At 35.4% G+C, this 13,955-nt stretch overlaps 1 protein-coding gene across 1 annotated transcript in view; it reads left to right on the forward strand.

The window, feature by feature from the left end:
* The window catches only part of SEC63 (SEC63 homolog, protein translocation regulator), a 56,652-nt gene that overhangs the window by 27,258 nt on the left and 15,439 nt on the right, over window positions 1–13,955 (forward strand). Inside the window, exons 7-11 of the mRNA XM_053973842.1 lie at window positions 125–175; window positions 2,666–2,774; window positions 5,204–5,298; window positions 7,882–8,014; window positions 9,150–9,242. Coding sequence (XP_053829817.1) covers window positions 125–175; window positions 2,666–2,774; window positions 5,204–5,298; window positions 7,882–8,014; window positions 9,150–9,242 — 481 coding nt within the window. The remainder of the gene's footprint in view (window positions 1–124; window positions 176–2,665; window positions 2,775–5,203; window positions 5,299–7,881; window positions 8,015–9,149; window positions 9,243–13,955) is intronic.

The raw sequence follows: 13,955 nt of genomic DNA on the forward strand, positions 1-13,955 counted from the left end.
TTGTGACAATTTTTAGTAAGCTTGTGGTAATACTACTTGACTATTTTAGAATAAAGATTAAACAAAAGTGGTATTAAGTAGCCACAGTATCTAATACAGTTTGTTTTGTATTTTTTTTCTGTAGGTGTTGTTTGTATATGGATTAGCATTTATGGTTATTCTTCCAGTTGTTGTGGTAAGTAGTATCTGATATTCTGCTCTCTGTAACCAAGTTGTAAACAAAGCTGTCTTAGAGTTCTCATTCTTATCTTTCATAGAGAGTGCAAGTGAGGCGTTTTTTAAAAGGTGGTGTTTTATTATGAAAAAAGTGTAGCTGCTGTAGAGTTTCCAGAAAAATGCAGTGCCATGATAGAGAGAGGACTCCAGGGAAGATACTGGATATCACAAGAATTATTAAGTTATGTAATTTATCTTGCAGCTTATTTCTCAAGAAAATTATTGAGGTGATGAGCTCAAGAGGATATTCAGTGGTGTAATAGTAAAGACTGAGATGTCTCTAGATGGTGGTGCTAGAATGAATACTGCAGGCGAAGGAGGTGGTTATTGGGTTTTTCCTGACTGCCTTTGTTTAAATAACTTCAATTTTTATTGATCTTCTGTACACCATGAGATGTCTGCCCTTGACATTGCTTTGTGTGAGGAATAAATTGGTAGGTGAGTGTTATTTCAGGGCTTGGGTTTGCCCTACAGTATTGCTTTTGAACAATTTTCCTTACCCAGTGATTGTGCATGTAGGGTGTGGCATGAAGCAAGACTCAGAAAACTGACACCAAAAGGCCCTCATGTTCTTGAAAAGAAGATTTTAATTTGAAATATTGTCCTGAGGTCTTGGTAGCTGCTTGCATCAGTGTGTGCAGAGACTCAGAGAGACATTATTCCCTCCCTTTGAGTCTTTCTGTGTAATTGAAAGTTTAGTTTAGAAGATTAAATATGCTGACTTCAACAAATGGTTGAATAAAAAGTCTAAAATACAGGATGCAAAAAATTTTCATGTCTTTCCTTTTAGGATTCAGTTGATGCTTTTTTGTATACACATACTTCTAGTGATTTACACCAGGTTTATCATAGCTCAAGTGAAAGGAAAACAATCTTGCTGTTGGTACAAACAAATGTTTTGAGCACAGAAAAAGTGTTCTGCCTCTTCTTGCCCCATACCAAATGTAGACTTGTATGTTCAGACTTGTCACTGTAGTTTTTTTTTTTTAAGTCAATGAAGAGAAATAGTCATTTTTATGGAGCAAGTTATTTCATAATTTCATTTGAAAGTAGACATACAAGATAATTCATGCCTTTAATAGGTCTGTTTCTCTTTCATTAATCAATAAAGAAGGAAAACTTCACTGCAGTGTAGTCATCCTACGTTTGATGGGCATCTAAAATAAAGTAAGGCTACTTCCACCCTTTGAATCCAGATTAATTGAAAGAGACAATACTGATAAGTAGTTCTTTCCAGACTTCCACTGACCTAAGTAATGTCCTGTACATGAGGCAAGAGACAGGAACTGTATCTGCAGAAGCTGCAGTTAGGGCAGCCTTTTTCATGTAGATTTTGACTGGCTAGGTACATTTTTCTTCCAATACCTGTACTTTTACAAATATTTGATAGCTGTGGGATTATAATTAATTTTTTATGCAGAAAAACATTGTAGAAAGTTGTGTACTATTTTGTGTCAGCATTCATCTATTCATGGAAGAATCAAACCTAATGTATTAAAAAAATTGTTGGAGCCAGTCCTTGAGTATTTCCCAAATAATTAAGTAGATTGTAGAATTCTTTCCATAATGGGATAATTCACTATTATTAAACTAATAGTAGTAAGCATCATTTACTACTTTACTGCTTGATGCTCTTCACTGATAGTAAATTTCACAGTAGATTGAGGAGTATCTTTGATGTGTTTTCTTATGTTAAATGAGCTTTGCTTACAGGGAGGAGTTTAATGAACAGATTGCAGTTTATAACCCAGCACACCATTTTTCTGAAAATATATTAGAGACTACAACCACTGTAGAGTGAGTTCTGTAATCTGAATCACTGGTGTAATGCTAATTAGATAATTATCAGACTGTTGCTCTTCTTCTGTCAACCTGAAGGTGTATGGCTTGATTTTGAAAATTTACAGCGAGGGCCCCATGCCACCTCCAGATTCCTCTTCTGAAAAGCATTTTGTGGTTAGGTGTCTTACATCACAGTTTTGCAAATTTTCTCATAGTGAAAGAAGTCTCTGTTCTTGGTTTGGTCTTGACCTGCCTAAACTAGATTTGAATGCTGAGTTGCACTGTAAAGAGTTACCACATCATATATACCAAGTGGTAAATGTAGTGAATTTAGTGTTTAGTGGATTTGTTAAAACAACACCAGAAATAAACCAAGCAGTGTATATGTGCGCAGGTGTATGTGCTGGGGAAAATTTCTCTAGGCTAGAGGTCATTTAAAAATATTTAACATTAGATTCTCTCAGATTAATTTATCAGTGTGCTTTTAAAGTTTGTCAGCAAATATATTTTTGTTTCCCTCTCCTTTCTGAAATTCAGTTCACCTCAACATACATAATATCAGCTGGGCTGAGTTTACCTGGTTGTTGACAGACACGAGGTCATGCAATATGGCTGTTTTGAGGCTTCCTTGTAGCTAACCTGAATTTGTTCTTGTTGAATATTTCAGGGTTCCTGGTGGTACCGATCAATACGATACAGCGGAGATCAGATTCTCATTCGGACAACTCAAATATATACATATTTTGTCTATAAAACCCGAAACATGGACATGAAACGTAAGTAAAAGCCATCTTGAACTGTAGATGTGTTCCTCTGGAAGTGTCAGTCTGCTGACATTGAAATACTTCTATTTTATAGGCCTTAATTAGATTAAAGTAATGCTTCTGGTACCTTTAGAGTGTTTTTAAAACTTAATTCCGTTGCAGGCGAAGAATACTCTGTAAGAAGTAAATGTTTGGGAGAGGGAATTGTATAGATCTATATTTGTCTATCTATACATGAAAAAAAAAAAAGAAAGAGGGGTATTGTATCTTGGGAAAATGTGCTGACCTGCCTGTAGCCCTCAGTTGCCAGTAGGAGCCAACCTCTGTGTGTTTTCTTCTGTTAGTATAAAAAAAATTTTTAGGGGCTTCACAAAATTTTTGTATGCATAAAGAATAAAATAGCATTTCTTGGTTTTAGATTTTAGAATAGAGAGCTAAAATTCTGTTTAAAAATTGCTATCAATTTTATGTTATTTTATTACTTATTTGTAGCTTTCAATATACGTGCTTTTCTTGTTTACTCCCTCATTTTAAAGGAAACTCCCCCCCCCCCCCCCAGTTTTTCTGGGGAAAACTGTAGATGTATTTTGTTGGTGCAGAATTGTATCCTACAGTTTGGGGGCTGGAATAAGCCTGAAGAATTCGCACAGTACTACTTAGTTCTAGATTGGATTTAACTAAATTGCATGCTCAGAGTAATTGAAAAGCAGAAGAGAAGAACCCCCAAAACCTTCTATAAAAGGCTTCATAAATATATTTTCTTACTCCTTTGAATTGCACTGTTTTTCAGCTTTAGATTTGCTGGAAGATTACTGAAATCTGCTCTTGATCCATCCTTTTCCTACAGAGCAGAAATGCTTCACAGATTATCCAAATGGTGTAGGGAATGAGAGTATGGAAAGATGTTACCCTTTTATTCACAGGACACATGGGTTTGTGTGTTTTATACTCTTTTGTCATACTCTTATGCTTTTTCTATCTCCAGCTAGGTGAGAAAAGAGAGAGTAGGTGAGACTTCAGAAGTTTAGGGAGATCACTTTCTTTCTTCAGACTTGTTCTTTACAGTAATTTGTTTCATATTGAACCTTGCTCAGAACCCAGCTTTGAGGCTTGCCTTGTCCCTCCTAAAGATTGGTTAAAAAATGAACTCTAGGTTTAAATGGCCTTATTTAAGGACTTATCCTGGAACTACCTAAAAGTGTTCAGAGGCAGGTCAGTTTTTTCTACTGAGGTCTTTTGTACAGTCTGAGTGAAAACTGAGGTGCAGCTGAGGTGGCTTAGACCAACCACACAGTGATCAGGCAAGGCTTTTGCTTGGTTGTGAATTCCACTGTAGTGTGGTATATCAGCGTCAGCAAATGTAATCAGACCAGGCTAGGAAAATGATGAGATAAATCTGCATGACTTGCCTTGTTTCAAGGTATTTTTTCAAGCTTCAGGACAAACAAACTTTCAGAATCTCCTTTCCTGGAGATTTTCAGTTGTTGATCTTAAATAATGGGAAGATATTTATAGTCATCTGAAAGTCTTCAATATGTTGTGCTGAAGAAGTGAATAGATAATTGAGCATGGAAATGAAAATTGATGCTCAGGGAACTTGACTCATTGTTACTAGTTTGAATTCACTGGACACTGCAGGTAGGCAAAAATAACTTCGACTTGCTCGTAAGAGCACTTGCTCAAAATATAAGAAGGAAGCTTGAGTAACTACTGCTGAAAAAGTTATTTTAACTGGAGCAAATGATTGTGTGAGCTCTCTCTGATTGTGGCTGAGGGGTTTGGTATGTTCATAAGCAGGAAGCTCACAATGAGACTAAAATATCCAGTTGTCTAGGGCTTTCATTTTAATTACACCTCAGAATGTTTTGTGGTAATGTGGATTTTCCTAATCACATTTAAGAAAAGAGCGGTCCATCATCTTTGTGCAATTTGTTTGTAGGATTATTTATTAGACTGCTTTTCTCATAATTACAGTAATTTTTTTGGTGAATTTTCAATGCTGACTGAGCAGAAAATGGAACTGAAATTTTATCCTTCCTGCCTCCCTCTTCCATACACATTGTGGTACTGCTGCAGGCACATGAGTTGCTGAGAGGAATGGTTCTGTGAGCATGCAGTAGTCGTCAAACTGCTGTGCAGTGATGTCTGCTTGTCCTAATGAAGTCTAATTATGTTTTTTTCAAGACATGAAGTGTCAAATGCTGGACTTCATACCATGCAAAATTGAGCCTTGAATCATCTCTTTCATTTTGTGCCAGACATTGATTCCTGCCTCCTTTGCCCTGTGGCAGTAGTAACTGTTCCATTAAGTAAAGGACATGTATATTCATGGCTATTGGGGGAGGAATGGGAATAAGTTTTATGGCTGAAGGTTCTGAAGAAATCAGTTGGTGTCTTAGGATGTTGACCTTTTCTTTGTCTGACTCCTATTATCTTTGCAGGGCTTATCATGGTTTTAGCAGGGGCATCTGAATTTGATCCTCAGTACAATAAAGATGCAACGAGCAGACCAGCAGACAACATCCAGATACCTCAGGTCAGTCATGTCCAGAGGTGTTTTAACTGACCCCTTCAAGGGAAGAGGGAGGTGATGCTTCTGGGTGACCAGCTGACAGAATTCAAGTTCTTCAGGCATTAACTTTGTAGTGAGGCAACTGTTTCCCTTCAGAAATAGGAGTTAGAAGCTAGACTTGATTTAAACTTTTTTAAAAGAAAATATAGCATTAATGGTGCTAATGCTTATTTTAAATGGAATTGGTTTAGTACATAGGCTGCTGTATTTGACTTTTGGGGAGGGGTAAAGTAAATAGGAAATTAGAGTGATAATCCTTAAAAATTTTGAGAATTGACATAAGGGGGTGATCACCATTTGATGTTCTTGTAAATCGTTAACACAAATCTGGTTGAGGGCGTTACCAGTAAAATAAATTTACTATCCAATGGCTGAATTAGTAATGTCTTTAAATATCATGAAGATTCCTCCATGAATATCTGTTCCCCTCTGATTACCTTTTATATTCATTTCCATTCAGTGTTTCCAATGGCATCAGGGATGCTGTAAATGCATACTGTGGCAAACAATTTTTACTAGCAGAGTTTTAGAAAATCTTACTTATCAGAAACTAAGGCTTTGATTTAAGAAGTTTTAAAGCACAGTATACAAAATGCTCCAATGAAAATGTTGTGAGTTGGCAAAAAGAGGGGGAAATAGTCTCACAGGTATAACCTTTGCATGCGCACAGTTGAATTCTCATGTTTTAAATGTGATGTAAAAGTAAGAGGTATTTCAGACTGTTTTCTTTTACTTAATTGTCTTTGTCTCTTTTACAAATTCTTTATCTTGTTGTGGACTTTGAGTAGAAGATGCAATTGTAGTAAAGTGGGGTTTTTCAGCCATGGGAGCAAAAGGCTGGCAAAGACCTTGATCAATGGTTCTTCATCCATGCTGTTGCCAGCACTGGCATTCTGCAAGGCCTTTTACATTTAATCATTAATTATTTAAAAAGCAGTCAAGCCTTCTGTAACCATATCCTGCTGAGAGGCTGTTCCAGAACTTGCTGTTCTAGTGATTAGGAGTCTTGTTTGTGACCAATTTATATCCTTGGTTTTTATCATCACCATTCTGGAGTCTAAACTATTCTTGCTGTGTATATCCTTATGTATCTCTAGACAGAAGCAATAACCCCTTAGTCATCTTTTTGTCTTTGTTTTGCTAAACTAGAAAAACTGCTGTCTTTCATTCCTCTCTTTTCCAAAAGGCTCATTTTGCTCCTCCTGCTATGTGCTGAACAGGGTACTGTTCCCAGTTAATAGATTTCTAAATTTTACATTATTTTTTATCTGCTTCGAATTGTCTACAGTATTCTATGTTAAGTCTTAACAGAGCCTTAGTTGGTGGCACTACTGTTTCTGCAGGGAATGACTTTCAGCATACGCTTTTCCACAGCTGTTTTATATGGGAGTTTAGTACAACTAGAGTGGGATCAGTAACTTTTCAGAATTTCCCCACCTTAATTATCTCTGTTTTCCAGCTAACAGGTTCCCATCTTTGAGCTGCTGTTCTTGTTAGTATGCAAGTGCATGACTTGGCATTTTATAACAGATTTTGTTCCCTTTCTAAAGGTCCAGTATTCAGTGTCATCTGTGGTTTTTTCTGACTATATGGCAGAACAATTAACTGAAGCATCAACACAGAATGGTATTGCTAATAACTTCTGCTATTCTGGTTTTGGGGCCATGATCAATGTTCCCATTTTTCACAAAATTCTCTTTTCTAAGTTTTACTGCTCTTGATCTGGGGTTGCACCAGGATGTTGGTATAAGAAACTTCTTACAAGTTTCTTATAAGCACAGAGTCAGAAGATCTTTTTTTCAAGTGTGGTGAAGGACTGGTTGGTGTAGCTTAGCTGTTGATACCCAAAGTTCTTTTTCTTTTAAGATTTTGGAATTTTTGAGCTTAAAAAGTGAAGCTTCTGGGCCATGTACTAATGCTACTTTATCTGAGCTACTGTTACTCAGACCTGTTTGAACTGTGGGTCTTGGTCCTGTGGGGAACAGGAAAAGTCATCCTGAGTAAAGAACACCACGATTTTTTCAAGTCGGTGTAGTTTATAAAGAAGTTAAAATCTTCAGCCTACCAGGGATTTCAGGCTTACAAACCTCCTTCCTGTTTTACCTGAAATTATTCCTAGGGAATTTCACCGTGTCTTAGATGGGTGAAAGGTCTCAAGGTGATGCTGTTGCTTGTGCATATTAAGTTCAATGTAAATGCCTTTGAAATATGGTTGAATCTAGTAAACCTTGGCAGTAAAATCAGATATTAAAAATACTTATCTGTCAATACAAACTTATTTAACACTACATAAGACAAGTTTCTTGCATGCAAATCTTTACAACCCACCTGTTCACACATTGAAAAAAGGTAGACAAAGACACTTTAACTTTTTGGAGCTGGGTTTTGAATAAAAATGGCTAATTATTCATCTCTACAGAAATTTCCAAGGAAAAGTTACTTAAATTCTTGGTTTTGTGAACATACTTTTTTTTTCCTTGTGAACTCTTCTCCTGTGTTGCTTGTATTTTGCAATAAAATAGCTGTTTAACTGTTTTCTTTTTTTAGCTAATCAGAGAAATTGGTGGCATAAATTTAAAAAAGAATGAGCCTCCTCTCACCTATCCTTACAGTCTGAAAGCCAGAGTTCTGCTGTTGACTCATCTTGCTCGGATGCAAGTTCCTGAGGTCCTTGAAGAAGGTAATGGCTTCTCCCCTAACTGGAAGCAGAGCAAGATGCTGCATGCTACAGTACTTATGATTTTTGTCTTGTAAAGAGTTGAATGGATCTCTGCTCAATACTCTCTATGCAAGCTGTTTTTAAAGTTTTTCAACTTTAATGACCCTTTAGAGCATTTACTTAGCATTTCCTCACTCTTCTGACAGCCCTGCAATACTGATATTTTACTTTTTAAAGCTTTTGCCTGTAAATATGGCTTAGATAAATTGTTTTTGATTTTTGTAATAGAATAAAAAGTTAAATGTGAAGTATATTTGCTTTTCAGAGCAAGAAATCCAAAGTCAGCATAATGCTGCTCTCTATAGCATTTCCATGTATATTTATTTTTGGAGGTTTTTAGCCCACTATATGAAGTCAAGATGACAAGATTAGAACTTTAAATATCAGTTACCTGTGAACTTTGGTGTGTGTTTTGGAATTTTTAATACTTTTAAATATTCAAACCAAAATGTTTCTAAATGCATTTCTTAAGTTTCAGCCATGACAGCCATAGTTTTAGAATGACCGGCAAAGTTGAGATGTTCTACATTTTAATGGAAATAAAAAAAAACAAACACAAAGCAGAGGAAATGCTTTGCATCAAATTTTTTAGTTCCTTTCAAAAGAAAAATAATGGGTTTTAAAAAGTCATGAAAAATATCTCATCTTTCCTTTACTGTTTGTACTTAGAACTTCACAGAACTGCATTTGAAAGAAGTTGATACCTTGCAAATAATGTTTTTTGCAAAACTGGCGTTTCACTAAAAATTAAAAATCCTGGTTTTAACCTGTGATTACCTAAAGAGTTCATGTGATTTTAATATGACTGGTAAATTGTCTGTGCCATCCTGTTGCTTCTTTTTAGATGGATCTAATAAATATTGTTTCATTTGGTGTGGAAGCTGGTATACAAAATTTGTTTCCTCTTAGCACTTTCATTTTCCTGTTTTATTTAAGAAATATTACAGATGGATATGTCAGTGAGAATAAAGTGGCATTTTTGGTAATATATGAATGAATAGATGTGAAGACCATGCCATTAAATGGGCCAGTTCATGTAACTGTTTGTTTTTCCTGAAAGTAGTACAGCATAATTGCAGCCAGTTGTATCTTGCAGATCAGCAGTTTATCCTTAAGAAGAGTCCTGCACTACTTCAAGAAATGATTAATGTGATCTGCCAACTAATAATAATGGCTCGAAGCAGGGAAGGTAAGAAAAGAAACTGTATAATTAAAACCAGTAAATGTTTCTTCACTGTGATACTTCATAAAGTCTTTGGTTCTTGTAGGAAACTTAACCTGTGGTATTTAGAAATGCCTAAATGCACTTTGGCTCTTTTTACTGTAATGAGAGAGTTCTCTATTTTGAGGATTGAAATAGCTGCTGCTCTAAGCTCTGCTCTGAAATCCTGACTATATGTGTCCTGCTTGTAATTTTTGCAATTAAAGTTTTTTTCTTAACTGCAATTGAAAATCTTTTCTTGAAAACATGGTTCATTTTCAGTAGCAAAGCATTTAGTGTAAGACTTGTGTTCTTTCCATTTGCAATTCTACAATTTTTTTCTCTTCTGAGTGCCTCTTGTGTTTTAGATAATTTCTTTGCCATTATTTCTTTGTATGTTGTTCATATTTCTCCATATCAGAATTCTATGCTCTTTAGCCTGCTGTGTAGTTTTATTCTGAAGTTGTAGGGGCAGGTGCTTAGCTGTATGTCATGCCATAGAGATTAATTTAATTGAAATATAATATTTAAGCATTTTTTTTCCACTGTAAACAGGCAGTTACTCAGAAGATGGTTCCTTGCAGTTTAAGGAAGGAAAGACTTGGATACCATTCCTTTTTTGCACCAAACATAGTCAAGGCATTTTTTAATGTCAAACTGGTCACTATTTTTTTGCTATCAAACAGTGCTTACTGGTTGATCTTCACTAGACCAAAACTCTTTTAATGAGCATTGATAGCCTCCTAGTAAGAATGGTTTTGGGAAAGATATTTCCCAGAACTATTGCAAGTGGTGTTGGAAATTGTGCTCCATAACAAATAAAGTGTGAGAGGGGATGTAAGTGGATAAGGATGTGTGCTAGCTTAGATTATTTTTCCTTTAAATTTGGATAGTGTTTTAAAAAAAATACCTGAACCTCTGAGATACTGTAAAATACTTCAAGGCTCTGAAAGATACATTTTTAGATGGCCTATGTATATATTAGTCAACTAGCAAATAGTTGTTTTCTCTTGTGCAAAATGAAACCAAAATAACACAGGCAGAAGCTTTTCTTATGCAAGAGAACTGGAAGTCTTTGAAAAATGAGAAACACCTATAGTTCTTCTTGTAAAAGCTGAAATATGATACTGAACAGAGTGCATGATATACTTTGCAACTTACATTACCTTCAGGTAACTCTGTTTTTTCCTCTACTTTTGAATATACAGAGATGCTTTCTTAATTTGACAGTAAAATAAATATTTATAGATGCATTGTTCTTAATAAATTGCTTTGAAGTTCCCAGAGCTTTAGATTTTAACTGAAATTAAAATAAAAGGAGACAGTATTTTGAAATACAGTGGTGTAAACTAATTTTCTATTAGCATGTGAAATGGTTATTTATAAACCAAATCTGAACAACCTCTACCACTAACAATTTCCAGAGATTATCATTATCTCTTCCATTCTCAATCATTTTGTGAAAGCAGAAGAGAATTTATAGCTGTCATTATGTACGGTAGAAATGACTTCCCTAGATTTGGAAAAATAGTAGGTATGTATCATAGGTATAGTTGAGGACTTGTTTGGTATTTCTCTAACAGTTTTTCTTAAAATTATTTCCAAAGTTTGGAAGTGGCAGTAGCCAGAAATCTGTACCAAACAACCAAACATTTCCTCTTGCTTCCATGCCAGTGCTGTCAGCACATGGTGTTAAAGAGAAGGTGGTACCTAACAGTTGCCCATTAACAGTAATGAAATTGGGGATTTCAAGGTAAATAGTTTGAGAATTTTGGTCTTTGGTCTAAAGTGAAGTCACTGGTTTTACTATTTACTATTTATTTAGCAAATGTAATGCATTGCCCTGTTTTTGATGACTGTGCATGTAGAGCGAACTGTGTTGCCCTGGGAAACAACTGGAAATTGTAAAGGTGGCATTGGTTTGGTTTTGTATTGTGTTTTTTTAAGTTGAATAAAATTGAAGTTAGGTATTGAAATTTTTAAGAGACTTCTTTGCTTAAGTTTGTATTTGTCACCATAATTTTAAGTGGCTTAAAACTTAACTGCAGTTGGTTTTTGGGCTGATTCTAATTTTCACTTAAATCAGCCATGACACAGTACATAAAAGGATCACATGCTACAGTTAGTCATAGATTTTCAGCAGTCCTGGCTCTATGAATGTACAGAGGTAATGGCATGTGTTAATAATATATAAAGAAATATTTTGGGGACAAATCATACTTTGTGGAACCTAAATTGATAGTGGGATGAGAAGTCTCATTTTGTGTTGCATTCTTGTCTTTCAATATTTCTTTAAATATTCTGAAATGTTTTTGTTACTATTAGAAGCTTAAAAATGTCTGCAGCAATTTACGCTTACCTTGTAATCAGGTCTTTTGGAGAAAGACACTTGATATGACTCTTCTCGATCTTGGCACTTAGGTTTGCTTTGTGGCATCCCTTGCTTGCATCCATTGTTCTGTAGCTGTTTAGCTGATACCTGAGAACCAGCAGGTGTAAATTATTTTCATGGCTTCCTTGAGATCATCCTTAAATATGATAAGTAGATAGCTGCCTTGCCAAGTGAGATGTTTGCTGCCAAAAACATGGGATGTATTCCAGTAAGCGCCTGCAGAAGTTAGGCATGAGTTCAGCTGTCCAGTCAAAGCACATTCCTTAATTCAGGCTGGAAGCTGCAGTGTGATGAAGAGGTTGTGGATTGACCCAGGTGTATGCCAGTCCTTGCCAAGCAACTAAAATTTGCATTTAAATTTGGAATTGACTACTTTAATGTCATATGTTGGGTTTAAACTGAAAGAGGGTGGTTTTAGATAAGAAATTATTTGCTGGTGAGGGTGGGGAGGCACTGGCATGGGTTGCCAGAGAAGCTGTGGATGCCCCATCCTTGGAAGTGTTCAGAGCTAGTTTGGACGAGACTTTGAGCAACTTGGTTTAGTGGAAGGTGTCCCTACCCAAGGCAGGGAGTTGGAACCAGATGATATTTGAGGTCAGCACAAACTATTTTATGATTCTATATTTTGGTCAATTTAATAACCTTACATTAAAGGTCATCTTGTATTCTACAATTTGACAATCAGAAGCTGTAAAAATAGGTGCAGCAATGACATTAATTTTATGCTAGGGGCATTTGGGGAATGTTAAAATCTATGCTGTCCTTAAGTCTACTCTCAGGGAATATAAAGACCTGTGTTCTTTTCAGGAAACCAAGATCATACTTTCCAACTTTAAAATATTTTTCTTCTGTCATATTGGTGATGAGTCAAGCCTTTAAAAAAGAGAGTATTTTCTACTCTGACTAGTGTTCTGTGGTCTCAAAGCTCTAGGCGAATTTCCTGCAAAAGACAGTTTGTCAGAGATTATTTAGGATTCTTTTATTGACTTGGTTTGCAGTGTGTTTTTTTAACTTAAAAAATCCTGTGACTTTCCTTAGCAGCAGCAGCCAAAAAAATTACAGGGGAGGTAGAAGCTGAGCAAGATGGAAAGTCAATGTAGTATTACTTGGTTGGGACATTAATCTTTCCATTGCTATGTTGTTTTAAAGGTCAAAGTTACATCTTTCTTAGTTACCTGTGTGTCTAGCCAGGTAGTTCCATTTGTGTGTTATATTTCTTTTTGCATTGAATATAATTGTCACAGGTCCTCCCATGTAATTTTATTTGATAGCTGATGCTATTTATAGCTTGGTGTAATTTGTAGCTTGGTGTAATTAGTGAAGAAGGAGACCATTTGAAGAGGAGAGGGGCAGCTGAAGCAGAGGGAGCAGTGATCTTCCATGGGCAGTTACTGTGCCCTCATAGCTGCTTAGAAATTTGCAGCGAGATAAGAAGTGGTCTGAAATGAGTCCTCTATACAGGGTTTATGAGAAGTTTTATTTATGAATAAGTGGTTACATTGCAGTGTGTGTCTACTTTGCTTTTTCATTTCTTTGCAGATGTGATAAGGATTAATAATTGCTAACTGTGTGGGTTTTTTTTGTTTTTGTTTTTCTTTTGCTCTGTTCTGGCTAAGACTTATTTCTCCTTGTCTACTTTATAATAATTTTAATTATGAGTGTAGGTCTTTTTGTACATTAAAATATGAAAACAATTATAGGTAATTTCTATAAGAAAAGTCAAATAGACACCCCTTTTAACCAGTAAATTTATTTATAAAAGTCACACATTTGATATTTTTGCAGCTCTTCTTACTGCCTTCTAACATAATGTAATATGCTCTGCTTAGCTTCAATTATAAATATAGTTTTCTTCTTTCATGTGATAGGCTCCTACCTATATATTCATTTCTCAAGATAGAAATATTATAAATAATATATTATATTGTAAAAGATTAATGTTTAATGATAAATTATACTAAATTATACAGTAAACATGTTATACACACATATGCATAAAACCTACAAATATAAAATAAGTTTGTTTTGATGCTGCATGTTTTTAAAATGAATTGGTGAAATTTTTGTCGATAATAATTACATAGATACATTGTGCAGTTGTTTCCTCAGGCAATGTTAGTGTTCAGCTGTGACATCCTAAATAGAGGGAGGGAAATGTTGCTGGTCTTTGTGGCTGGAGTGAGGGTAAAAAGTCTGCCTAGTTAATTATCCTGAACATTTTAAGATGTCTCTTTCTTTTGCTTGGTGGACTGGAAGTCAGGTTTTCTGTAATACAAGTTTACATTGGAAAAGTATAAGAAAAAAAAATT

Source organism: Vidua macroura, chromosome 3 (genome assembly GCF_024509145.1).
Source record: "Vidua macroura isolate BioBank_ID:100142 chromosome 3, ASM2450914v1, whole genome shotgun sequence".
NCBI lineage: Eukaryota > Metazoa > Chordata > Aves > Passeriformes > Viduidae > Vidua > Vidua macroura.